Source organism: Netta rufina, assembly GCF_964035555.1.
Source record: "Netta rufina genome assembly, chromosome: 2".
In the NCBI taxonomy this organism is placed as follows: Eukaryota; Metazoa; Chordata; class Aves; order Anseriformes; family Anatidae; genus Netta; species Netta rufina.
The window spans coordinates 30,323,714-30,349,660 of NC_140124.1; the positions used below are offsets into that span (position 1 = coordinate 30,323,714).

A 25,947-nucleotide genomic window follows, 5' to 3' on the forward strand; every position below is an offset into this window, starting at 1 on the left:
GGAACATCAGTGTTTTGTTTCACCAAAAGAATTTGCTGTTCTGTATGCCCACAACTGGTACTATTATGTAAAGATACGCTGATTAGCATGAATCAGGCACCAGAGGAATTCTAGAGCTCCTGAAATAAACTGAAAATAGACTCCAGCTGTGCTGTGTGCCAGTTTACCATTGGTTTCTAGTTTAGGATCCCTTAGACTACACTGCAAAGTACAGCACAAGCACGCTTTTTCTCTGGGAAATGACCAAGCATCACAGCCTCTTATTCCTGTAAACTGATCCAAGTCAGGGTCTATGACACGTGTGCACATGTTTTTTTGGTACCACACAGGTTCTCAGCTTCATCTGTGGGAATTCATCCCATTGCCAATCTGGGTCATAACGAAGGCCCTAAGCAGAAGTGGAGAGCCGCTTGTGCAGGGACTGGACATGCACTGCTGCAAGAAGATGACAAGGAGGAAAAGAAGAAGGGGATAAGAATGGGTGGAAATGGGGACATCTGTTGAAAGGTATTGGTGATGAGGATAGCTGGTGCTGTGAGCGTGAATGAGGAGAAGGACAGATTGCAGGCAGCAGAAACTTCAGAGCTCCACAAAGCAACATGGCTGCCAGGGCTAGACTCGCTCTGCATACTGAAAATATGCTATTTTCTTGTTATCAGAATTCAAGTAATTCCCTGGAAACTTCAATCACAAATACAACAACATGCATCATATGGAGTTAATTCTAACCATGTAAAAGCTGGAAAATCGGTATGAAGGCTTCCCATTCAGCCTGCTCTGTGTCCTGTGAAGGCATTGAGCACTTCACACAAAGATCAAGAACTGATTTTTGTCCAATTTTAAAAGGAATAGCTATAATTTAAGTTGTTTAAAAGCTTGCATGTGGTTCAGTGCATAACCGAATAAAGAAAAACATACATGTTTATAATAAAGGTATTAATTATTATTTTTCTGAGAACAGAGGAAAAAATTTCCTCCATTCCAAGACTGTATGCTTTTTTATTCTCACCTCCTTTGCCCTGGTTCTGAAGCTTCCGTCTTTATTCCAACACTCAAATAAAAACCTTGATCATTTCATGCATGTTGCATTGCCTCTTACTAACCTTTCCCCTGTCATAATTTTCATTCTATTTTATCCGAATTTCTGCAATCTTCTTATTTACCACTGTTGTTTTCACCTGTACCTCCTGTCTTTTATTCCGGATGGCCATTCTATAGGCTACAGACTCACAATTTTTAATTAAGAAACAAGCAACTGGTGAAAATCAGACCTTATCTGTCTCCTTGTTCATTCTCTCCATATTTCTACTTGATCTGCATCATTTTTTTAAGGCAAAAGTTTCACGTCATTTTAAAACTTACAATGTTCTTTGACTGTGATCACAGAGAAAAGTTTGACGAAGTGAAATGGAATGGTCTTTTCAGAAGAAATACTGATAATGAATTAATTTCATGGAGAACAGTGATGCACACCCTGTACTAATTAAATTTGTTAAAACAAAATTTAATTTTTGAGTTTGGAGGATTCAAGATTAATTTTCTCTCTCTCTCTTTTTTTTTTTTTTTCCAAGGCTCAAAAAATCAGATGCTTAGAAAGTTGTAAGATGCTATTTGAATTTCCAGACCTGCAAATAGAGATGGAGCAGAACGTTCTACGCTCCTACACTCCCTTAAAACAACTATTAGAAGTCCAACAGCATTATTGTATAATATTTATATATATATAATATATTGTATAATATTTATATATATATATAAAGCAATTGGATGCCAACTAAAAAGTAAAAATAAATAAAGTAGTTTGCAAAGTCTCAGCTAATTCTGACAGGGAGCTCCAAAGTTATCTACTGATGGTTATGACATGGTCTAGAAGTACCCTCTTTTACAAAGTTTCAACCATCACTGCCTATGCACCATAAGCTACCCAGACCCTTATCTAAAACTATCTGGAGTGGATAAAAATAAATAAAAATAATAATCTAGCTCTAGATTATGCACGCAAAGAAAATCAAATTTTCATAATTATATGGAAGACAATTATTGACAGTAAAAGATCAGTAAAAGTGGGAATCCCTCCTGGTGAAGTGTTGTTTCAGGAAAGACTAAGACAAGACTGATGTACTGCACAACTATGTACACCAATAACTGATTAAGAAAAAAATACATAAAAGTAACGAAAATCTACTGTGATACAGGATTTTTTTTTTCTGTTTTTGTGAACGAGATGAAAATTCTTCCCCATTTCTTCCATCTTTTTTGCTTGTTTTGTTTTTAAAACAACAACAATTATTGGTTCATGTAATAATTGAATAGGTGGGAGAAATGGGAAAAAAATCTGTTTTTCCTTCCTTACAAAACCTTGCATGTCTCCCAGGCACAGAATGCTAAACTGTAGAGATTATTGGATTATTTATTTATTTATTGTTAGCCAAAGATGTTACACAGGTTTTGTGGCTACACAACAAGACGGGAAGGGAAAAGAAGAAAAACGAGAAACTCTGTTTCTTACAGCTATTATTGGGAGGAAAAGCAAGAAATTTAAACTAAACTTGTTCAGTCTATTTTTGAAAATATGAGATTAGATAATTGTATGTAACTGTACAATATAACTGTACTATGTACAGATTAAGCTCTATTGTGCAGATAGAGCTGCAAAGTATTTGTCTTAAGGGTAGAGCAGGCCTTGAGTTTAGAATTTGAACAGTAGCTCAGCAGTCCTCCTATATAGTCAGTCATTACATCTCCACAGTGCTATTAGAAGCAAGTGCTATTCTGGCACTAACTTATTGAAACCTAATCCAGAAAACAATCAGTGTGTGCTTTAAATTAAACACATACTTTTGCGGGGAAATACTTCAGAATACGCTTTTGTACCATTTGGGACAACATAATTATACTTGTCATTCTTTCTATGGAGGCACTAAACTCCCAGAATCCTCTTAAAGCAACAATAAAAACATATGGTAGTGTTATATACTGTTTGGAGATATCATGATAGTCTTTGGAGGTATCACATGCTAGAAAAACAGTGAATAATGAGCTTAGACTTGAATAGCCATGTGACAAGAATCACTGTGACTGAAGCAAAACATAAAAATGTGGTTCTATCATGAAAACAAAAAGAAATATGAAATAGGCCATTATCCCTTTAACTATTAGTAAATTCCTAATTAACTAACATCTCATCTACTAAAATTGTACTGAATGAATAATCATTTCTGATTTACTCTAGAATAAAAGCACCTCCAAAGGGAATTCAAGTGGCTTATATCAAATTCCAGTTTGCGAACCTATTTGGATTTATATGAGCCAATATTAGCTCAATAAGTAGTCAAGTTTTAGAATTAAAAATAATAGTACTGGTTCACGTTTTCACAGACGTTAACATTAGGAATTTATAGAAAAACTTCTGTAGGCCCTCTCCAGAAAATAAAGTTATGTTAGAGTATTTTAAATCATTGCTACACAGTAAGATGTGGCTAGCCACCAGGGTTCTCTATCTGAATGCTTTTCCTCTTGCTCTATGTAGTCATTACTCTCAATCTCACTATTTGTTTTTCATAAAAATATATTTATCATTTGTATGACCACACACAAACATCAAAAAGAATTTCCAAAATCATCCTTTGGGTACAGAGTTTGTTCTGGCTCCTCTCTGCTGTTCTGACATTTTAACAGCCCATTTTGATTTTGGCCTAATCATCTCATTCTGATTATCAGTTCTCTGTGTTTCTTTGACTGCATCAATCAGTCAGTTTCTTTGTTGTATCAATCAATGCTCAGTGCTGTAGCACAGATCTATGGATTTTGGTCTAGCATTTGGTATACTGAAACTTGATTTGATGCCATTTGTTTTGTTTGTTTTTATTTTCCCATGGCTTGTATTTTCATCTCTTTCAATAAATTTCTCCCCTTCAAGATTTTCCCCATCTTCATCCCAGGAATTCTGAATCTCCTAAATTCATGTGGCTAAAATGGTACAGGTACCATTTGTAACCTTATCCATTTGTAACCTTAATCTGAAACTACAGTAATGTACTTATGAATCAGATTGGTGTAATTCAGTGCTTTGGGCTACTCCAATCTTTCAATTTTCCTGCTGTTGACTTCTTTTTTTCTTTGCATCTCCAACATTTTTTCAGCATCTCTAGTATCATTTCAATAATTTCTCAAACTCTTAAAGCCTATCCAGTACTGAAGGACCTCTCTTCAATAAAGTCCTCAGACATGTATTTAGCATATAAACTGAGTGCTCCCATCCTCCTCCCACAACTGTCTAAAATTTTTGCTACGTTTCCATCCATTCATTTCAACCTCCATTGTATAAGAGCCTATCTATTGAATACAGTATATGCTTTCTTAAAAAGCAGTTATGTTATTAATGACTGTCAGGGTCTTTAAGTAATCGATTCTGACACAGAGATGCTAGATTCGGTTCCCTTTCTCAAGCATAAATAAGGTATTAAAAGCAGAAATAACCATCTGTTAAAATAAATAAAATTGTTAACAAAGCACTTTAAAGCTATTCAGTATGCCTTCATGCATGAAAACTTCTAATCTATTACTAAACCAGTTAATTAATTCTAGCAAAGACATTCTTTGAAACAAATTCATTATCAATAATTATCATTACTGTTACAATTAGTTGAAGTGCCTTCAAAGGACAAGTTGCTTGTAACCTTTAATTTTGAAAATAAAATCAAAAACCTGTATTTTCAGAAACTATGCAAGAAAATGCTGTACTGGAATTTAATGACAAGCTCTTTCCTCGGTATTCCATACTTGTTTTGATAAAATAATAAATAATAAACCCCACAAAATGTGATGGTTCTAAAAACAAATTTAGCATTCAATAATGTTCTCAAAAAGCCAGTATATTTTGCAATGTAGCCATAAAAACTTTGCAGTGACACTCCATAACACCCAATAAAAATCTTCCAAGGCCACACATAAAAAGCAACATCTTTTTAAGTGCTTGAAAAAAAACGAGACATACATAATTACATGCACATTTAAAAACCAATTTTGCTTCTTTTAATTAGTAGAAAACAACTGAGAGAAATGCAGTCCAGTGCTCTTCACCCCCAATAAATGATACAAGGAAAGAGGTCTTATGATACCATCAGACAGCCCTAAACCCATTTATTTATTTATTCATTACACAGCGGATTCTGTCTACTAATTTGAACCATCATTAGAAACCTCCTTTCTCCTGTTCTCAGGAGCAACAAGGAAGGCTGCTTTCTTCAAAAATCTAGGAGAGGTAGAAAAGCATAAGCAATAATCCTAACAATAAAGTATGCTTTTGCAGTGGGTGAGCTGCTTTCCCCTCCTGTCTGCGGGCATACAATACTTTGCTAGTCTGAGGTGACCCCCTAGAATCTACTGTTTTTTTGAGTCTGAATCCCATAAAAGCAAAGAGGGACTGTCCCTCTCTCAGAGCTATTTTTTCAGTCTGCCTGATGAGTCATGGCTTGTCATCATTTGGATTACCATTTTTAAGCTTTTCTATAGAAACACAAAGACTAAAAATATATGCTTTTACTGAGAGCTGAGATTCAGCCACGTGACCCCAGAATTAGTTCACTATTCCTTCACTTTGTTTCTTCAGAGCTTGGTGAACTATAGTTCTCTCTGTGACATCAGGATCATTTCCACAGCAACCAACTGAATTATTCCCCAAACCTTTGTATTAGGGAATAAGCAAAAGGAACAGACAAACTCAGAAAAGAAAGCTTCATTCTGGTTTCATGCAAATGACCACAGAAACAACCAAACAATAATGATAAAGAAATATGGAAGATATGTAGAAATGCAGGAAAAATAACAGTTACAATCAATGTTAATACATGTGATAGTGTATGAATACATATTCCTTCCTTTGGATGGAGTTCAGCTTGTTCAGTTATTTTAAGGAACAAATCTGACTAGAACCTTGTGGTGGTTTTACCCAGCTGGGCAGCTAAGCTCCACCACAATGACTCTCTCACTCCCCCTCCTCAGAAGGAGGAGAAAAGGAGAAGATACAAGGGGCTCAAGGGTTAAGAAAAGGACATGGAGATCTCTCACCAATTATCATTGCAGGCAAAACAAACTCAGCATAGGGAGATTAGCTTGTTAGGAATAGGTAATAAATAACACTAGAGCAATGAGAAACCATAACAAAAAAAAACAACAAAACTTTATCTTTCACAGGGGTATGGGGATGGAGGCTGTGGTCAGTCCCTGACACTTCATCTCCACTGCTCCCTCACGGTCACTCTCTGCCCCTGCTCCACGTGGGGTCCCTCCCATGGGATGCTGTCCTTCATGAACTAAGCCTGCAGGGGCTGCCCACAGGCAGCAGCTGCTCAAGAACTGCTCCCACATGGCTCCATACCATGAGGTCCATCCCCCAGGAGAAAACTGCTCCAGCACGGATCCCCCACGGGTGGTAGATCTCCCCAGGCCCCCCGCTCCTGCGTGGGCTCCTCTCCACAGGTTGCAGCTCCGGCCCAGGGCCTGCTCCACCGGGGGCTCCTCCACGGGCTGCAGCATGGAGATCTGCTCCATGTGAGATCCATGGGCTGCAGGGGGACAGCCTGCTCCACCAGGGTCCCCTCCACAAGCCTCAGGGGAACTTCTGCTCCCAGCCTGAAACACCTCCTGCTCTCCTTCTTCTGCACTGACCTTGGGGGCTGCAAGGCTGTTTCTCATTCCTCACTCTCCCAGCTGCAGTTGCACAGCAGTTTTTGTTTGTTTGTTTGTTTGTTTGTTTGTTTTCTTTCCTTTCTTAAATCTGCTCTCACAGAGGGGCAAACAACCCTGCTTATTGGCTTGGCTCTGGGCAGTAGCAGGTCCCCTTGGAGACCCCTGAAACTGGCCCTTATGATGTAACATGGGCCAGCTTCTGGATTCTTCTCACAGATGCCACCCCTGCAGCCCTCAGCTACCAAAACCTTGCCACGTAAACCCAATACAAACCTACATCTATAAGATATTTCTGCTCTGTTTTCTCTGACTTAATACAACAAAGTAATTTACACCCTGAATTTAAATTCACTGAGCTTAAGAGAAAACTAGTGTTATATCAGTAACGCTCAGCTCTCTAAACTAAACCAAGTGCCCCACCAAACCCTTGAGTAGGACACTGATTTCTCAGAGGCAGATTTTTAGTTCCCCGTTACTTACTCTTGGGGTCTGAATCCTAGTTCTCTGTCAACAACTGGCCACTCCACACTATTCCATCATCACTAAGCCTTGCCTGCAAAGAGGGAGTCTCTCACTAGGTTAACTATCTTTCTCCATGAAGTGCATGATGACATCTGACAGTCTCTCAGAAAACTTCACAAGAATTTAATTTCCTTCATTGTTACAGCGGCAGAAACTCCTAAAATCCAATACTTAGTCTAAAACTTTTCAGTACTCACTAGCGATTTTCTCTCTCCCCTTCCTAAACAGCCAAAAATAGTTGCTTTTAGCAATCTGTATTCTTTGATGAGGCCCGATCTCTCATTATAATTAGTAAAAGGCAATATGGCATTAGAAGCCTGGATTCCTCTGAGGGACTGGGTAATTGCTCATAGCTTTTGGGGCTACTGCTGGCCAGCTGCCACATGTATAAAGTTCCCCAAAGGTTATCATTTATACCCATTGTAAAATAAAATCTTTTCCATCTGTGAGGGACAGAGAATCAAACCTAAACAAGAGTCTCTGGCAACTTAATTCTGGACCAAAACTTCTGTTGGCTTTCCTGTTTCTCTTCAGAGATCTTTTTCACTAGCTCTTCCTCCTGTTCCCCTATAAAATTATTACAGTGTCTAGCTCTTTCAGTAGCTATTGATGTTACATCAAAAGATGCTGCAGCTCTTCTGATGCTCTTCCTGTTCTCACAGCCATTTCAGTAGCACTCCAACGTCTATTTCTATCTTCAGGCTGTGACAGTTTGCCCAAGTTCTCCTCCACCAGCCTGGGAAAAAATCACTGCCAAATATTTTGCAAAACGTCTTTTCAGGCTTGTTCCTCAGGGCACATTTTGTTGACAAATTCAAAAGGACAACACAAAGCTATTTCCCCAGAGTACACATGCTGCCAGAGCTCAGAGGCCTTTTCCTTTGCCTCTCTCCCCCTACTAAGGGAAGGGCAGACCTTTCTTCTTTCTTTTAAAACCTATCTGAATCATGAAACAGTCTTGCTTTAACTGTTTCTTGTCCCTTCAATAATTTCTCATTTGCTTACGGAGCAGAATCCTCTGAACTTCTATTAACATATGATTTGGACTATAACAGTCATAAACATCCATTTAATAAAATCCTTTTTACTGATGACACAGAAAAAAGAAAAAAGAAAAGAAAAGGAAAAAGAAAAAAAAAAAAAGGAAAGACAAAATAAAATTAAAAAAAAAAAAAGAATAAAATAAAATAAAAAAAAGAATAAAAAAAAAAAAAAGAAAAAGAAGGACACAATACAAAACCGTCCAAACTGATCAACCTTACTCTACAGGCAATAATCACAGGTAAGCAAATGGATTACCTTTATGGCTTCTCTTTAATGTCCCTACAATTCAGGCTGGTATTAGAAATATTACATGTATTTTAGAAGAAGCAACCTCTGCCTCAAAAGCACTGTATTAAGTATCTAACCCAGCTACTAGTAGCTAACCCAGCTAATGCACCCTATGCATTTTAAGTGACATTTTCATGCAAAAATACCCTGCACCTTTTCACTTTCTTTCTCACAGAAAGGCCTGATCATGAAATCTAAAGGAGAAAAAAAGAAGAAAAAAATGAAAGAAAAAAGGAATTTATCTTAGCATACATATTTCTCTCCATTTGGCATAGACTACATGGCTATTATTACAATTATTACTGCATAAGGAGCACCCCCATCATCTCAGTTCTTTTTCTCACTTACTCTTCACAGGTATTTTAAAGCCAAGCAAAAATCTAATGCAAAACATTCCTACTGTTCTCTCTTCATAAAAAGATAAAATTTTAAATTTGACCAGAAAGGAGGACACAGAGGAACTGTCATTGGAAATAATTATTCTCCCCAAATAAATAAATAAATCCGCACACATGCAAATTAGCTGCAAAGAGGCAAGTATTAATTAATATGCTCTTTGAATTCTAGAAATAATCTTTTCTTCATTCTAAAGTAATACTTAAACTGTTCCAAAAATTCTTTTGAAGCCCCAGATTCTTATTTGGTGAGCAGATGAAGGAAGGTTTTAAACTGCAAGTATAAAGTTGACTCAGCTTGAGCTCAAAATTAATTCTGTAAAATGAAATTATAGATAATCTTTGGACTGTGGAAAGACTATCCTTCAATGAGATATTATATTTATATTACTTATTTCTAACTACATTGAATTACAGTATTTTGTAAAGATATTAACTTACTGGAAGATATTTACATACTACTAAGTTCCAAGTATTTACTGGAGAGAAATATTCTGTGATTAAGAACAAGTATTGTAGAACCCATACTCTTCTTTGCTGTTCAACTACATTTATGGATACTGGAAAAAGCTGGTATGTATTCCAGAAAGGAATTTTAAATTCAGAGTTTTTGTTTACTAGGTAAAAAACATATATTGATAACATGATTCTCAGCTTTATATGTGATGAAGAGGACAGACAGACAAGATGTGGTAGGAACTTCTTCATGAGATAGCAAGGAGAGTATCTGGACACAGAGCTAAGTGAAGGCCTTGTTTATTTAACTATGTTTGCAAGAATATAATGAAACACACAAGATCGTTGGACTATATTGAACTGGAACAAAGTGTCTTTCAGTCAGAAAGTGAAAAATATCTCTATTCAACTATTAGGATCCAAGTGAGGAGTTTAACAGGTGCTTTTAGCAAGAGATCCATATATCTTTTTTGGCAACCAAAATGGGAGTTGAGGCTGAAAGACCTCTTAAGGCCAGGACAGCTTGATCCATACTGAATCCAGTTGCAGTTTTTCACATATAACATAACTCTAGAAGTCCTTTAAGCCTATTATTTGTGCAGCCTGTATCTCAATATAGTTTGAAAATTCTTTACATGACTGAAGTTAGTTGATGCACAAGGGAAGCAACACATTTAGTTTCCTCCTAAATTCTGTTACAGGTCAGAAGGTCTGAAGAAGCGGCACTTGATTTCTCCTTTAAAACCCAGATGGGCCTATTCCTTTGTTATTCTCAGAAAATGTCGTATGCATAAATGTGCTTCCAGCAAAGTATTGCTCCAGCAGTCATCTTCATAAAAACAACTATTAGACCACAAATGTGATGTGTGCTTGTGTAGAGAGCAGCAGCTGGGGGTGCCAGAGAAGCAAAGGACTATCTCACTTTGTAGCCAGCTTAGGCTGAAGGGATTTGGTGTGAGGAAGAAACTGTGAAGGTGTTTTTTTGTTTGTTTTTCCTCCTGACAGCTAAGCTAATATGCAAAACACAGGTAAAACTATTTTAGGAAGACTACTTTCTGGGTGGACAGGTACATAAAATGCAGAACACATACTCATTTATTTTCAGGAGTGGAGTCAGTGTTCTTAAATTTACTCAGGCTTTATAAAAATAAAATAAATAAAGGCACTTGAGCATTCATGTTCTTTGGACTCACCCATTGAAGGTATCTGTTACCTGTTTTGTATCAGCTATAGTAAATGCTGTGAAGCACCCTCCTGCTGCCAACATTTAGTATTTGAGCATTACAATACAATAAAGAACTGTTAAGTGTGAATTCTGAATTACATCCAGCGAGCTCAGGTTAGTCTATGCTCTCTAGCGGTTTGCTTAAGAATCTCTTTATGGTTTCTTTTAATTTAGTCTTTACTAATCCGTGTTATTACTTTTGATTTGCACACCAAAATATGTGTGCACTAATATAGATATCAGAAAAAACACTTTTTGGAGGACTTACTGAGTGAATTCCCTGTACTGCTTTCTTTCAGTCTCATGACGTTTTTGAGAAACTACAGTCTTTATTCCATTATTCACTTTAGGCGTGATTCAAACTTAAATAGGGAATATGAATATTATATTTTGTAAATTTAAGAAAGTTCATGTGTTAAAAATTTCTAAAGCGAATATCACGTTACAATTCAGGTAAGATTTAGGAAGTAAGGCCTACATATCAAACTGAATGAATGGCAGAGCAAATAAAAATCCCAAGTAACAGCAGGAGAGTGGAAAATGAATCACTTTGCTATACCTTCCCTACTGTATTCCAGAGACCTTCAAAAAAAAACCACAAACAAAACCACTCTCCAGCATAAGGCAAGGCTGCAGGATCATGACACTTTTTTTTTTTTTTTTTTTTTTTGGCATGCATATTCCAGAAAGTTTAACCTTCCTACAGTGTTACTTTACCAGTGTTATCATCGCTCCTTCCAGCAAGAGTCTCCAAGGCTCCTCAGGAACTACAGGGTATCTTACTTCATAAACCAGGAATTTCATCAAGTCTTCTCATTCCTTTTAAACTTAAATAAATCATGAAACTACTAAACTTCACACTAAAATGTGAATTGCCATTGATTCCTGCAAAATTTTGTTTAATCTTTTATGACTGGAAGTACAAACACAAAGAAGCACGATGGTCAAATGACATTGTTGATACAGAAGTGTACCAAGGCACTGTGACCTACGGGATTATATCATGAAAGGAGATTCACTGGCAACTCTAGCCAGCCAAATTCTGCTAGGATTTTTACTTCACTATTTTGTCACGTTCAACAAGGACAATGGAATTTCAAAGCAATTATATATTCAAACTTCATAAAGCTCCACATAATTACTATACAGTAGTGAGTAAAGGCATTTACTAACACAATATTTCATATCTCTGCATGTTAGATATATAACAAATTTGAAAATGTTGGATCCAATTATTTTTTAATAAACAAAATTGTGTTTTAAAGTCTTAAACACACATTTAAAGATACTGTTATTCAGTCATTTAGCAAAATTAAATTAGACAGATCACAGGTTCAAAATATGGCCCATATCTGGTTTATATTCCCCTGGAATTATGTATCAACCATTATATATTATTATATACCATTAACATTTTTTTTCTTATTGCCTCTGAAATTTAACTATTTTTACAAAGAGGCCTCACATTTTCATACAACAAACATCCTTCTGTTCCAGACAACCAGAGGAAACGAGAAAGAGTACAGTTTAAGGACATCATGTCTTTCTTTTATATATACACAAACAAATCCAAACAATTTTACCAAACACATTATTCTGATATCAACAGCAATCAAAGCAAAGACTCTGAATTATGATGTGTGCAAGAAGTGTTGGAGGAGGAAAGGAAAGTGAAAGGAAAAGAAACATATTAACAGCCCTGCCCAGTAACGAAGAGTAATGAAGATGACAAATACTTTGGCAAATGCTGCACTGAAGGTTTAAATTATAAGAATGTATAGGGAAAAATAAACGAATAAATAAAAAATAACAACACTGTAACTGTTATATCTCTCTGTATTAGAGTTCTTACACATCTAGTACTGGAGAAAGAAAAACAAAACAAAAAAACACATTTAAAACCTTTTCACAGGAAAAAGCAAATGTTTACAGAAGGAAATATTTTCATTAAAACTGCTATATTATGTTTACTATCCATTTGATGATGCATTTTAAAAGAAGCAAGTTTCTTCATATCAACATCAAATATACAATTTTTTGTTACAATGCTTTCTGAAGCCAATGCAACATCAATATAAATTTTGTATGTGTTCTTTTTAAGCTCTTTATATTTTCATCTTGTCTCCCTTTGTTTAATATTTCTGTACGCTACATACAAATAAAAGAAGTATTAGAAAAGTTTGAACATTCATTTCTCAGACTCATACCAGATACCTAAGGAAGAGATTCTAACTGATTAAGTACTGAAGAGGTAGCAATGTCTTTAAATTATTAAACTTTATAACTATTAAAGGAGAAATGAAATAGCTCCTTCTTTGGTAATATTGCTAATATTTAAAACAATATGTCGAGTAAGTTTCCTTCATCCCTAAAACTTACACTTTGAGACAGGATGGTGGCATGGGGAAGAAACATGATTTGTTAATAAATAGAATACTTTAAACTTTACAGCAATACAATAGTAGAAAACAGTGAGATTCATATACTCCTGTTCCAGAAAGCATCATGTAAATATTTCTACCTATTTGTTGTTGTTGTTGAATGAAATTGCATTATATAAATACTTCATACTTCAAATTCATACTTCAACTTGATATCATAATGTATTATGAATCCCAATAGTAAATTCCACTGGAATGTGAAAAAAAGTTAAATCTAACAATCATTTTATTATTATTTTATTAAGTTACTACACTGATGAACAATTAATTAGATGCTGTGGTGTCATAGGCACAAAAAAGAAATCAGTGGTCTTCATTTACTTTACATGCTTTATACTTTGTAATGAAATGTTTCCTTTAGTAATAAATCAACAGCATTCATAAATTAAGAGACTTGATCTTATTTATGATACAGGAAAACTTCTGAAACGTTCTTGAACTTTAGTTCAGTTCCTATCAGGCTTTACAAACTGCCACCTAAATCTGACTTCTCGTGTTTAGTATCTAGTCCCCTAAGCATGCAATTCTGAGTTATTTATTCAGGAAAATTAATGGAATTTTTGCCTTAATAATAACTAAAGAGCTGTATCTTCAGCTTAGGCAGATTTTTATTTCCCGGTCTTGTATGGGAGATAACCAACTTCAAATTTACTACAATATTAGAAACATCTTCATATTGAACAGCTAGATTTGTTTCTACTGGAATTTCCATGTTTCACAGAATCACAGAACTGTAGAGGTTGGAAGGGACCTCGAAAGATCATCGGGTCCAACCCCCCTGCCAAAGCAGATTCCTCAGAGCAGGCTGCCCAGGTAGGCGTCCAGACAGGCCTTGAATATCTCCAGAGAAGGAGACTCCACAACATCCCTAGGCAGCCTGTTCCAATGCTCCATCACCCTCACCATGAAGAAGTTATTTCGCATGTCAGAGTGGAACTTCCTGTGCTCTAACTTGCAGCCATTGCCCCTTGTCCTATCCCCACAAACCACTGAGAAGAGGTTGGCTACATCCTTCTGTCCCCCACCCCTCACATATTTATATACACCGAGGAGATCCCCTCTCAGTCTTCTTTTCTCCAGGCTGAACAGACCCAGGTCTCTCAGCCTTTCTTCATAGGGAAGATGCTCCAGGCCCTGTATCATCTTTGTGGCCCTCCACTGGAGTCTTTCCAGGAGATCCCTGTCTTTTTTGTACCGGGGAGCCCAGAACAGGACACAGTACTCCAGGTGAGGCCTGACCAGGGCAGAGTAGAGAGGGAGGATCACCTTTCCTCCAAGAGTGAAAAAGCTTTCCTCTTAAACCTCACTCTAGTTGCCTACAAATTGTAATGATGAATTTAAGAAGGCAAAGTTGTAGAAATACACTCTCCAAATACACAGTCATAATCAGGCTAAGTGGTATCGCACTGAATAATAACTGTTCAGTAAAGAAGAAAAAAGTTACTGTGTCACTGACTGGTTTTCTTTGTTTGCTTTTTCTTTTCCCCTGAAGAAGAGATTTTCTGGATGAAAAAAAAGCCGTAGACGTGAATGATAATTTAACCACTTATTTAACAGTGAATAATATTAATAATACAATAATACTGTAACATGTTAACTATCTAATGACTCCAGTTTAATATTCTATTCTACAGTTACAAATATCCTTAATTTTTAAGTAGAGGCAAAATGACATATTTTAGAAAGTACTTACATTCTGCGTATTTCTGAAGCTGAGAGAATTCTCCAGGACTAAGGTTAACCCACTTCTCCTGGCTCGTCATAATGGCAGAAATGGTACTCGTTAAATATCAGAAAAGCATTCCTTTTGACCAAGTTGATACAAGCTCCATAAAGATCTGTAGTTTCACTTCACAGTGCTTGAAGACTTGATAGGTGGCATTAGTATAAAGTTTCTGATGCTATGAGCTGTTCCCAATTCGTTGGTTCAGCGGTGAGATACAGCACTGTTAAAATAAGGTCAAACATTAGAAGTCTAAATACCAGTTCTACTACTAGAATAGCTGTAACTGATAAGTATTTTGTCATACCTAGTTTTGCTCAAAATTTGTATATAATTAGTTTTATAATGTCTATAACTAGTTTTATAATAAATTTTATTTTCATATTTCCAATTGCTTATGTGCAGCATTGATCATGAATTATTATCTTATCCATTGCTTATGATCAAATTGTATCTGGATAATTTGTGTGGGGATGTTTTTTCAGTAATATCCACTGCAGATACTATTTATCAGTAACATTATTCCCCTATAATTTTAAATGAGACTCAGATAACAAGGTTTGTATCCAATTATGTTGTTGCATAGTGTGGCCTTGTCAAAAATGTTCCAAAGCTTCAGTCTCCCCATGTGAAAATGAAATTAATTTTATTTATCAATTTTGTGAGATATACATGAGAGCTATTTAAATATTAACTGTTCTAGCAAAATAGTAGGGGGTTGATTTTAAGAATATGTCACAACATTGCTGAAGACACTATTAAAAAATCAAATATAATTTGCATTGTTGCAAATTGGTTCAGACAAAAATATCAAACTTTGGGTACCATCTCATTCAAGTTCTACATTGTTTTTACCTCTGTAAGCAGACCTTACGAACGAAATACATTACCAACACCACTCCTTGCACAACAGGTAGGATACCTTTCATCTAATTTTATCCATCTGGAAGTCAGGTATCTCATCTAAGGTTGTCAGCTAGGGCTCTCTCTTTAATCAGCAGAAAGAGACAGGCAGCCCAGACAGCAATTAATCCCTCCAGTTTCAACATAATCTTAAGATGTGATGAATTACCTTCTTGCAGTATTTATCTTTCTCTATTGATTGCAGAGGTTGCCTAGATGACAAGTTTAGACTAGAAAACTAATTTTAGACTGTAAGTGGAATCTCTTTATATGCCTAGCAATAGCGTTATTTACAAGGGTCAGATTACAAACAGAGCAAAGGAAAAAATCAGTCCTGAAGAGACTGACGTAATAAAAGAAAGAGCTTAAGAAGGAAGATGTTGGCAGCTGGGAGAGGAGAAGAAATGGCATGTTGTCTCAGTTTGAAGAGATGGGGAATAAATAAAAATAAAAAGCAGAGTGGCTAGGAACAGAAGAATATATATATACAATTTATTATAATATAATCTACATATAATATTATCTACATATATATATATATATATATATATAAACACAACTCATTAACCCAATTATAGACAACATTTATTTATTATATACATCTGTCTCCTTGTCTCATATATATGAGCATCACTCCTGGACAAAGAAATTCAGGAAGACACCTTAGTCCCTAAGTATACTTTCATTGTTTATGCCCTTCTTGATGAATGTATATGTGTATTAATAGAAAGTCGCATCATCCAAATACAGTAATAGGTGTGCAACAACTGCCCTGTATTTTAAAATTTGAACCAGAAGACATTCCTACACTTCCTCAAGTTAGAATAATACATAAGGATAAGTTAGAAAGGGTAAAATTTAGGAGCTGAGTGAACAAATAGCAAAAGCTAATAAGAGCATGGAGACTGAGATGGAAAAAGCAATATTAATATGGATAATGTTGGCCAGGAACGAGGCTCATCAGCCTTTAAACATCAGTGAATCACCGTTAGTGCCAGAAAAAGGGGACTAACTACAAAAGCTGAAACTGACATTCAATCAAAAAGCTATCATTCTGTCTGGAGAGCCTCAGTCCTCTTATTTAAAACAAGAGAAAATAATGATGGTCAATAGAGACATTTTAATCAAATTAGAGACGTTTCATTTCTAAAAGTTGATTAGATTGTATTGAAGACAGTTTTATTTCTTCAAATATTTTTTCATATTTGTGACAACTAATTAGGTTTTACTGAAAATGGTTTTATATTTGCATAGTTGATTTAATAGACTCAAAATTTTATACCGTGATTTCATACAGTATTATTTTTTTGAATTAGGAACTACATTAGCTTCATTACCTGTAAAAGCTAACACTGTTGAATGCTGTACAGTTAGAGATCATCTCAATTATTGAATATGAGTGTTTGTGATAGGAAGCCTAGCATTAGAATTGCTATGGTTGGCAAGGTAATACCTGCTGTGGGCTCTAAACTGATCAGTCTATTCACATGCAATATCTTTAACTGAACTCTGTCTATAGGGATTGCTACATCCACAGTACATGGACAGTGAAAATGAACACTTTGTCATTGACTTCCCCTTCTCCAACTTCAGATCAAAATCATCAACTCTGAAACAGGATATCCTTTCTCCTTTACCTGACATCCAGGCTCACCCTGTGAACAGCACTGCAAGAAAAGCCAAGACCTGAATGAGATGGGAGAGCAATGGAAAATTTGGTATGGCAGTCCACAGGAAAGAAAATGGAATGTGTAAACATAAAGCCAACCAAATTTTCATGGAAGACAATAAGAATTTAAGGCTACATTGTAATTCTGGAAAACTCCCTAAATACAAATCCTACCTTAAAAAGAGAAGATGTGGGGGATCCAGTGTAACTAATTTGCCAAGCTTAATCCTGGAAAGGTAATGGGGAGGTAGACAGTCACTGAGGATGACTAACTGGTCTTTGGGCTGCTGCCAGATTCTGTACATCACCTCAGTGCCTATGATGCAGGAATATGCAGAAACATAATGGAGAAAATCTCAGGAAAATAAATTTCATACAGGCTTCCCTTTTCAGTTTTCAATTAGGTTCTGCAGTAGGGGAGTCCTAAATAAGGAGAGGTAGTTCCCTGAATCTGACTTTTTTTTTTCTTTTTTTTTTTTTTTTTTGTACTTAAACCTTTTATAGTGTCTTTTTCCACATTCTATATATAGACAACAATATAGCTGTAAGCAATCATGTACATTACATAGATGCCAAGGCTAAGAGCCATTGATGCATATTTACATTATATGATATGTCTCATTTGTAAAGATTGAGATCTCCTATATCTTACAAAAAATTCTTAATTTCTGTACAAGATTGGTTTACAGCATCTTTTTCAGCACAGTTTAATTTAAATGCCTACTTTTGCACATTATTTTAGTGCTTTCTCTCTCTCAGTGCTTGAGGATAGTCATGCAGTGAGAAAACTATACACAAGTGCATAAAGAAGAAAGTAGTTACAGGGGTAGTACATAACAGAAAGAAAAAGAAAGGAAAAAAAAAGAAAAAGATAAATTACTTCAAAGAACACACTATAGTATACAGTTAAAACATACAGAATGACAGGTAGGTATCTCTTCTACTGATCCTCAAAGAGTTTAACCCATTCCAGGAAACATGGATTTGTGCACACATTTCGTTACTATCTGCTTAGGTACAATTCACAGCCCTATCAACCTGACACAAAGCAGTCCTCACAATTAAGAGAAATCAGGCTGTATTAATGAATCATTCATTTTATCACATAAAGAAATATATATATATAAAAACCTGTCTACTGTGACTAAGATTTTTTTATTATATATATTTTTTTTTCAATTCTAGTCTCCCTTTCAAAAACTTGTTTTTCTTTATGTATTTTAGGTTTTATACAGTTTTTCTGTCAAGATTCCCACCACTTCACATAACCAAATTAGGAAACAAAACTTTGTTAGAAACTCTACAAATCCAATTACTCAGCATTCAGACAATAATGCTAACAAACTCAGATTTCCAGGAATCCACCATGCCCTTGAAATTCTCTGCTGCTCTGAAGAAACCACCCTGAAGAACAGAGAAGAGACAGGAGTATAAAATGGAGGAAAAGATAATAGATAAGAGCATATACACTATATGTTAGACTCAGCACTCACATCATCTCATCACAGCTCATAAAGTCCTTACTGCAAGGAAATGGAGTTTCTAGAAAGTACGGGGAAAAACTATTACTCTCAGTTCTAAAGAAACAAATCAACAATACTGGGTTCAGCTTCAGACACCATATCCAGAGGATGACTGTGGTCTGTGCAAAGAGGCATGACGTTCAACAAGGCTAAGTGCTGGGTCCTGCAATTAGGTTGTACCAACCCAACACAGTGGTATAGGCTTACGTAAGAGTGGCTGGAAAGTTGCTTGGAAGAAAAGGACCTGGGGGGTGCTGCTTGACAGCTGGCTGAACATGAGCCAGGAATGTGCCCATATGGCCCAGAAGGCCAATGGCATCCTGGCCTCCATCAGAAATAGTGTGGCCAGTAGGACAAGGGAAGTGATTGTTCCCTAGTACGTGGCACTGGTGAAACTACACCTGAAATACCATGTTCAGTTTTGGGCCTCTCAGTACTAGGATATTGAATTGCTTGAGCGTGTGCAGAGAAGGGCAACAGAGCTAGTAAAGGGACTGGAAAACAAGACTAATGAGGAGTGACTGAGGGAACTGCAGCTTAGCCTGGAGAAAAGAGGTTGAGGAGAGACCTCATCCCTCTGTATAACTACCTGAAAGGAGGGTGTAAGTCTCTTATCTCAGGTTACAAGTGATAGGACGTCAGGAAATGGCTTCAAGTTGTGCCAAGTGAGGTTTTGATTGGACATTAGGAAAAATTTCTTCATTGAGAGGGTAGCCAAGCATTTGAATGGGCTGTTCACGGAACTGGTGGAGTCCCCATCCCTGGAGGTGAGACACATGGATGTGGCACTAAGGGACATGCTTTAGAGGCAGGACTCAATAGGTCATATTGATGTCTGGACTTTATGAATGTCTTTTCCAACCTCGATGATTCTACAATTACAAATATGTCCAGCTCCTCAACCAACTCAACTCCCTCCTGAAAGGGAGGAATGCTTCTTCTGGGGTCCATCCTCACTACTGTGACTGAAAGCACAAACCTCTTCTTAACACATACCTTAAGGAGCTTTTCTATATTAATTGTAACAGACAAATCTGAAACAACCAAGAAACTGGCCTTTGGAATTATCCAGCTATTTTTGACTTCCTGAGAATATTGTACAGATGCACATCTCACATGTAACTTTATCAGTAATTTCCAATTACTCCATAAAGTGAGGACAGGATAAGGTTGATGCCAAGAAGGGGTGCAAGTGAGAAAATGGTGATTTTAAAAAAGCATCCTCTATTGTATATGAGAGTCAGAACTTCAAGTCTTTTTTTTTCCCCCACACTTTCCTTTAAATTACTGATTCAGAACATCCCTCCCACCATGTGGGAAACAGAACTGTTAAATGACTAATTCATTTAGCCTATCATGAAAACCTTGTTTCAATCTGTTTATGTTTTTAGTAGGAAAGAAGGGAGCAGAGGGTGGAGAGGAGGAGGAGGGAGAACATGAACCCTAAGGAGACAAGTTTCCTTCCAGGGAAACTATAGTTCTCCACAACATGACTGATTAGTGATTTTTGCCTGAACAACAGGAATAAACAACACAGAATGTTTTGTACCTTAATTGCTATGGAGGTTGAAGCAATTATGCTTTTCAAGGACTTTCTATACAGAATGTACTTGGCATTTCCTTCAGTTGGGTCCTATACCTTCACCATGGTTAACTGGGTCCTGTGGGTGACATGGACTTTGCAAAGGAAAATTTGCACATGTCAGATAACATGTTATGAAACTATTCTCCATCAATTCCTGAAATAGGTAGAGAAAGCAGGCATATTCTTTGTACAGACAGGACCAAATCATCTTTCCTCTGACACATTTAGTGTCATTTGTAGGCCTATCAAACAATGGAAAAGTACTCTTTCAATGAACACTTGCAGAGACAAATTCCACCTTCATGTGTAAAATACATGATATTTTATGATATACTCTCGTGATCATATATATTAATATCATATAAATGTTTAACCAAGATTATGATGCACTATTTCTGCTTTATTAATTAAGCTGTTGAGATCTAAGTACATAGTATTTCTTGGGCACTGAATGACCACACACTATTGAACACCACAATATACTCCGTACTAAGGCTGCAATTGTCAGAGAAACTATTAAACACAACAAGAAAACCAAACCAAACCAAAAACCTAGCATCTCTAATTCCTTGAAAATGCTGGCATTATTTATGGATAGCCAATTTGTGAAAAATATTGTTGCAATTAGTTTTACTCTTTGTAGAAAACAAAGTCTTTAACAACAAAAATACTCCAAATTCAGGTGGTTGAAAGTATATCCTGAAGAGTTTTGGAAGGAAAAAAAAATCCAATCAAAAACATTTACTAATCATCATCCTGATTTCATTATTCTCAAATACACAAACACTATGATTGTTTCTAACTGCTGCTGGATCAACTGTATGAATTGTGAAATACGTTCATCTGATTCGTGTCAGTATGGAACAATGCTAGGGCCGCACGGTATGATGAATGTGACCTTCTGTCTTACGTACCCTTGTATAACCACAAGTCTAAGAAAAACAGAGTGGTTAATGTATATAGTTCTTGTATCTTGCAAAGGAATGTTTTAGCAATCTGTGTCAATAGAGAGCTTGAAGGGAAATGTATTTGTAGGCTTTTCCTTTAAGTCTCTGATATCTGGGGGATTTCAGAATAACTGCTAACCATTATGACTATTGCATGGGACACTATGAAAGTCTCTGATATCTGGCCAGGAGATTAAGGAGACGGGGAGAGCTGAAGAACAACTAAAAGACAAAGCTTGTGGGGGACACTGCACAAGTCTCTGACATACAGCCAAGCTGGACAAAGGAGAAGGACAAGAGGGAGGAAGACTATGAGTCTTCAGCATGAGAGACCCCCAGAGGGACCAGCGGAGACTGATACGCATGCTCCAGTAGGAAGGTTTAGATTCCTGAAACTAATTATAGTTTCAGTTTTTTTTTTAGAAAGTAGTAATGTTTTTTTTAGAAGTAGTAATGAATATGTATTAGCCTAGGAGCATAAAAATCAGCTGCTTGATGTAACTGGTGTGCATCTTGGTGGAGCAGAGATTCCTGGCGCACCCAGCGCTGTTTGTATACCTCTATTCCTTTAATAAATTGTAAACTTTGATTATAGTCCTATTTTGAAGACTGAGCCATTTATTACATGAATGGAAAAAAAAAAAAAAAAAAGAGAGATCCCATAGAAAATATAGAAAACTATATTTTCCTATATAAATTGAACCTGTATGTTTTATATAATACCCTCTCATTTTTCCATAGTATTTAGCATACATAAAGCCATTTTAGTAATAGACATTCTTTCTCAGTTTGGGAAAGGACACTTACTGATATAAATTATAATTCAGAAATACTAACTCTAAATAAATATAAATATACTGAAATCAGTGAAAAATTTTTTTGCCAGACTGAAAATATCTCCCTTTAAAGGAGTGACTTGAACAAAATTCAAACTATGCATGTTTTCCTGACTACTTTATCCCCAGGTGTAGTAGTTCAGGATATGCAAAACTATCCATATAAATTTTAATATATATATGTGGGCTGTATTCCCTAGAGAAGCAATTATTCGAATTCTCTTCCTCAAATTATTTATATGGAATATATCAGCAAACACTGGGAATACATGCAGTACCAGAAAAAAAAAAAAAAAAAAAAAAAAAAAACACATCGTGATATGATAAGCAGAATACTTGAATACCCAAAATACCCAATAAAACATTTCACTAACACTATTTTCTGTGACAATGAGAAGAAATACTAGCAACAATAACCAGTATAAATTGATCAGGATGCAAGACCTTATATATTTATTTACATTTTAAATATAGACATATATACATTTTTTCACTTTGCTCTTTGCATACCTTAACTTTGTGTACCAGGACTGCTTTACAAGCAATTTCAGATGGATCTCAAATATTTCCAACTTATTCTAGGCTTGCTGTTTTCAAGTTGCTATACTAAGCATCTACCACATCAAAAGAACTACACCTGGCGTTCTCAATGTTTTCTTCACTAAAAGTAATATTGAAGTAAATTAAATCAAAGCATAAAACTAGGACAATAAAATGCCAGAATGTTTATGGGCTGATGTACTGTAGGTACTTCGCTTAGGTCTAAAGCCTTTCTTAAATATATAATTAAATTACATAATGAATAAAACTTTTTTTTTTTTTTTTTTTTTTAAGAAAAAAAAAGTTTTCTTTTCAGACTGGAATTCATTTTACATTCATGAGGGAAACAGCATATAATTCAAAAATCTTCTTTAAATGGGAGTCATTGAGCTATTACCAATATTAAAGTGTTGTCCATCACAATTTTAGAAAAAAATATATTACATTCTGCATTTATAGGTAATTGTTTATAAAGCAATTTTTAAAATATGTCATTTTTGCATGAAACGCAAAACTCTTAAAAAGAGCCAAACCCTTAAAAGAACTAAATCACTAAGGCATATGACTTAAATCTCTAAGGCATATTCTTTAATAAATGGAGCAAAGTAATCTAGGACAATAAAAGCCCAGGATTTGACAGGTGTAACTATAATATGTAGGAAGTTCTCAGTCATAGAGCACATTTGGCTCCACTGGATAAATCACTCAGTCAAGAGAATTAATCACAACTCTTTCCACGTCACACACTATTTAGTTTCTCCACCAAAAACTCCTCCAAAGTTTCAAATAAACATCTTAGAATAAATATCTTAGCGGCAACTGCTTCTTTCCAGTCTGTGCTTTTGCCACCTTTTCTATGACAATCAGTTTCAGAAGTGCACCCTTTGGTGGGAATCCTGCATTAATCTGCCCACAAGTGGCACAAGTAGCTGATCCCACATTACCAGAGTGTTCAGCTGTTTGGTTAATATCTGTCATATGTTGTTCCTCTTTTCTTTCCATTTCTTCTCATGGGATGAACTGTAAATTCAGCATAACAATTAATTTCTGTTGGCAATCAGCTACAGTTATTTTGTGTATAATTGTTTGGTATAATTAATCTCTTCATATTTAGGTGCTCTAGGGGTGGTTACGCTAGAGGAAGGCAAAGCTGAAAAGTTATAACTAGGAAAGATTTCTGATGATCCTTAATTTCCTGGGGCAGAAATTCCTACTTCATGCTCAGAAATAAGCCTTTGAAGAGATGTACTTTAGTCTTGTGACACAACTGTTCCACTGCGCTCAAGGAAAAGATTTGTTGACTGCTGTCCTCATTCCAAAGTTTTATGCACTTTTAAAATAGGCTGGGAACAGGGTAATTCAGTGGCTTTTAAATAATATGTGAGTATATGAACCTGATTTAATCTTCAACAGGAAATTTGTGCAAAGAATACAGAACAGGTTAGCAGGCAGGTTAATGGATTTTGTAGCAGAAAGGCATGACACATTGTTTTTCACTAGCTTTTTTTTTTTTTGTGTGTGTGTGTGTGTGTGTATGTGTTATTCCCCATCCCCCCTCACCTTCCCCAGGGAGAGCTACATGCAGAAGTTATTGCAGTCCAGGGACATGAATAGCCGACGCTATGTCATTGTCCACTGGGATATTGTGGAGCCTTCTAGACAACTACAAAGGATTTCATATTTATTCAATTAGCTTACTGTCACTGAACTCTTTTATAGCAATACTACCAAAATGGATTTCGAAAGTGGGATGGGCCCTTGCCTACAGGAATGTGTATCCACAGCCAAAGGAAACTGTGATGGCAGCAGCATCTCAAACTACTATTCCCTGTTCACCCCTTCAGTTTCTGACGTTCAAATTCAACTCCAAGGAGACATTGTATTTCAGGTTTGGGAAGGCTCTGTGAACATTGTCACTTGCGCATTCCTAGCTCTTCCTAGCTCTAGGGCATGTCCGCAGTGCCACCAAGGGCATAGATGAAGCTAACAAAGTGCAACAGTCCCATCAAGTCTTCTAAACATCTGAAAATAAACAAATAATTAATGAGTACTTAACTGTACTTTTAATTAATGATGGTATATAATTGCACTTTCATGAGACCTAAATTTGTGTTCTTTTCCCATGGTGTTCAATATAAAAATCTTACTTTTGTTAATTTGAATTTCCTTGTATTTTCCCATCTTGGGGGAGGGTGGGGAATTGATCCTCTTCCCCTTGAGAATGTTAGAATGTTTCTTGTCTGAGCTAGCATATATTATTCTTGTATTTTTTAAATATTTATTCTCTGGAAAAAGGCTCTGCATTTCTGTTGTCTTTTTTCCAGGATGTTTTTCTTCACAGTTCTACCTAAGAGCTTTTTCTCCTCTGTTTTAGCTTATGTGAAGTTCTTTTCCCCCGTAACTTTAAAAAGCAAAAGATACACAAGCTTGATACACTTCCTTCTGTTTCACATTTGAAATAATAACGACAAATGAGGGGGATGGGGGAGGAACTTAGTCCATTCTGACAACATTTTTAGGCTTTTCATTAGAAAGGCTTACCTATTAGAATATAGTAACTAATTAATAACTAGATATCAAATAGGATTATTTATATAAGAACATCAGAACAAATATACAAACAGAGAAAAAAATCATTTTGGTTTTTGTGCTTAAATTATTAAGGAATTCTTCTTCAGTCACAAATGAAAAAAACAAGTATAATGAAATGGATGGCACCTTGGTAACACTACGTTCGTTCTTCTGTAAGTAAATGGAATAAGCATATAATTTACTCTTCTGGACTACACTCCCACACAGAACAGAGTTTCCCACACAGAACAGAACTATCAGAGGAAAGTGCTACCACTCTCCTCATAATAGCAATTACTCACATACTGCCTCCATGAATGTATATTCTTATCTTTTATAGCAGCAACATTAACTACAAGTGACTGTAAACCTGCATCTATTTCACTAGGACAACCTAGAAAAGTCTTTCTGCTTTGAACCCGTATTCTGTTTTACGTTGTTTCTCAAATGAAGCACTGGGATGTACACGTTGCACTTGATGCATTACAAGTCAGTGTGACAGACAGCCCTTACTCAACAATAAATATATAATTATTATTATATTATTTTTTAAAAAGTCACTAAGACATTGCTGAATTAGCCACAACAT

At 36.0% G+C, this 25,947-nt stretch overlaps 1 protein-coding gene across 4 annotated transcripts in view; it reads right to left on the reverse strand.

The window, feature by feature from the left end:
* Positions 1-14,824, reverse strand: part of DGKB (diacylglycerol kinase beta) — a gene marked incomplete at both ends in the record, with an annotated part of 326,775 nt that extends 311,951 nt beyond the window's left edge. For all 4 annotated transcript variants that reach the window (XM_084306831.1, XM_084306829.1, XM_084306830.1 and 1 more), the window contains one exon: positions 14,755-14,824. In XM_084306831.1, coding sequence (XP_084162957.1) covers positions 14,755-14,824 — 70 coding nt within the window. The remainder of the gene's footprint in view (positions 1-14,754) is intronic.
* Positions 14,825-25,947: the final 11,123 nt, after the last annotated feature.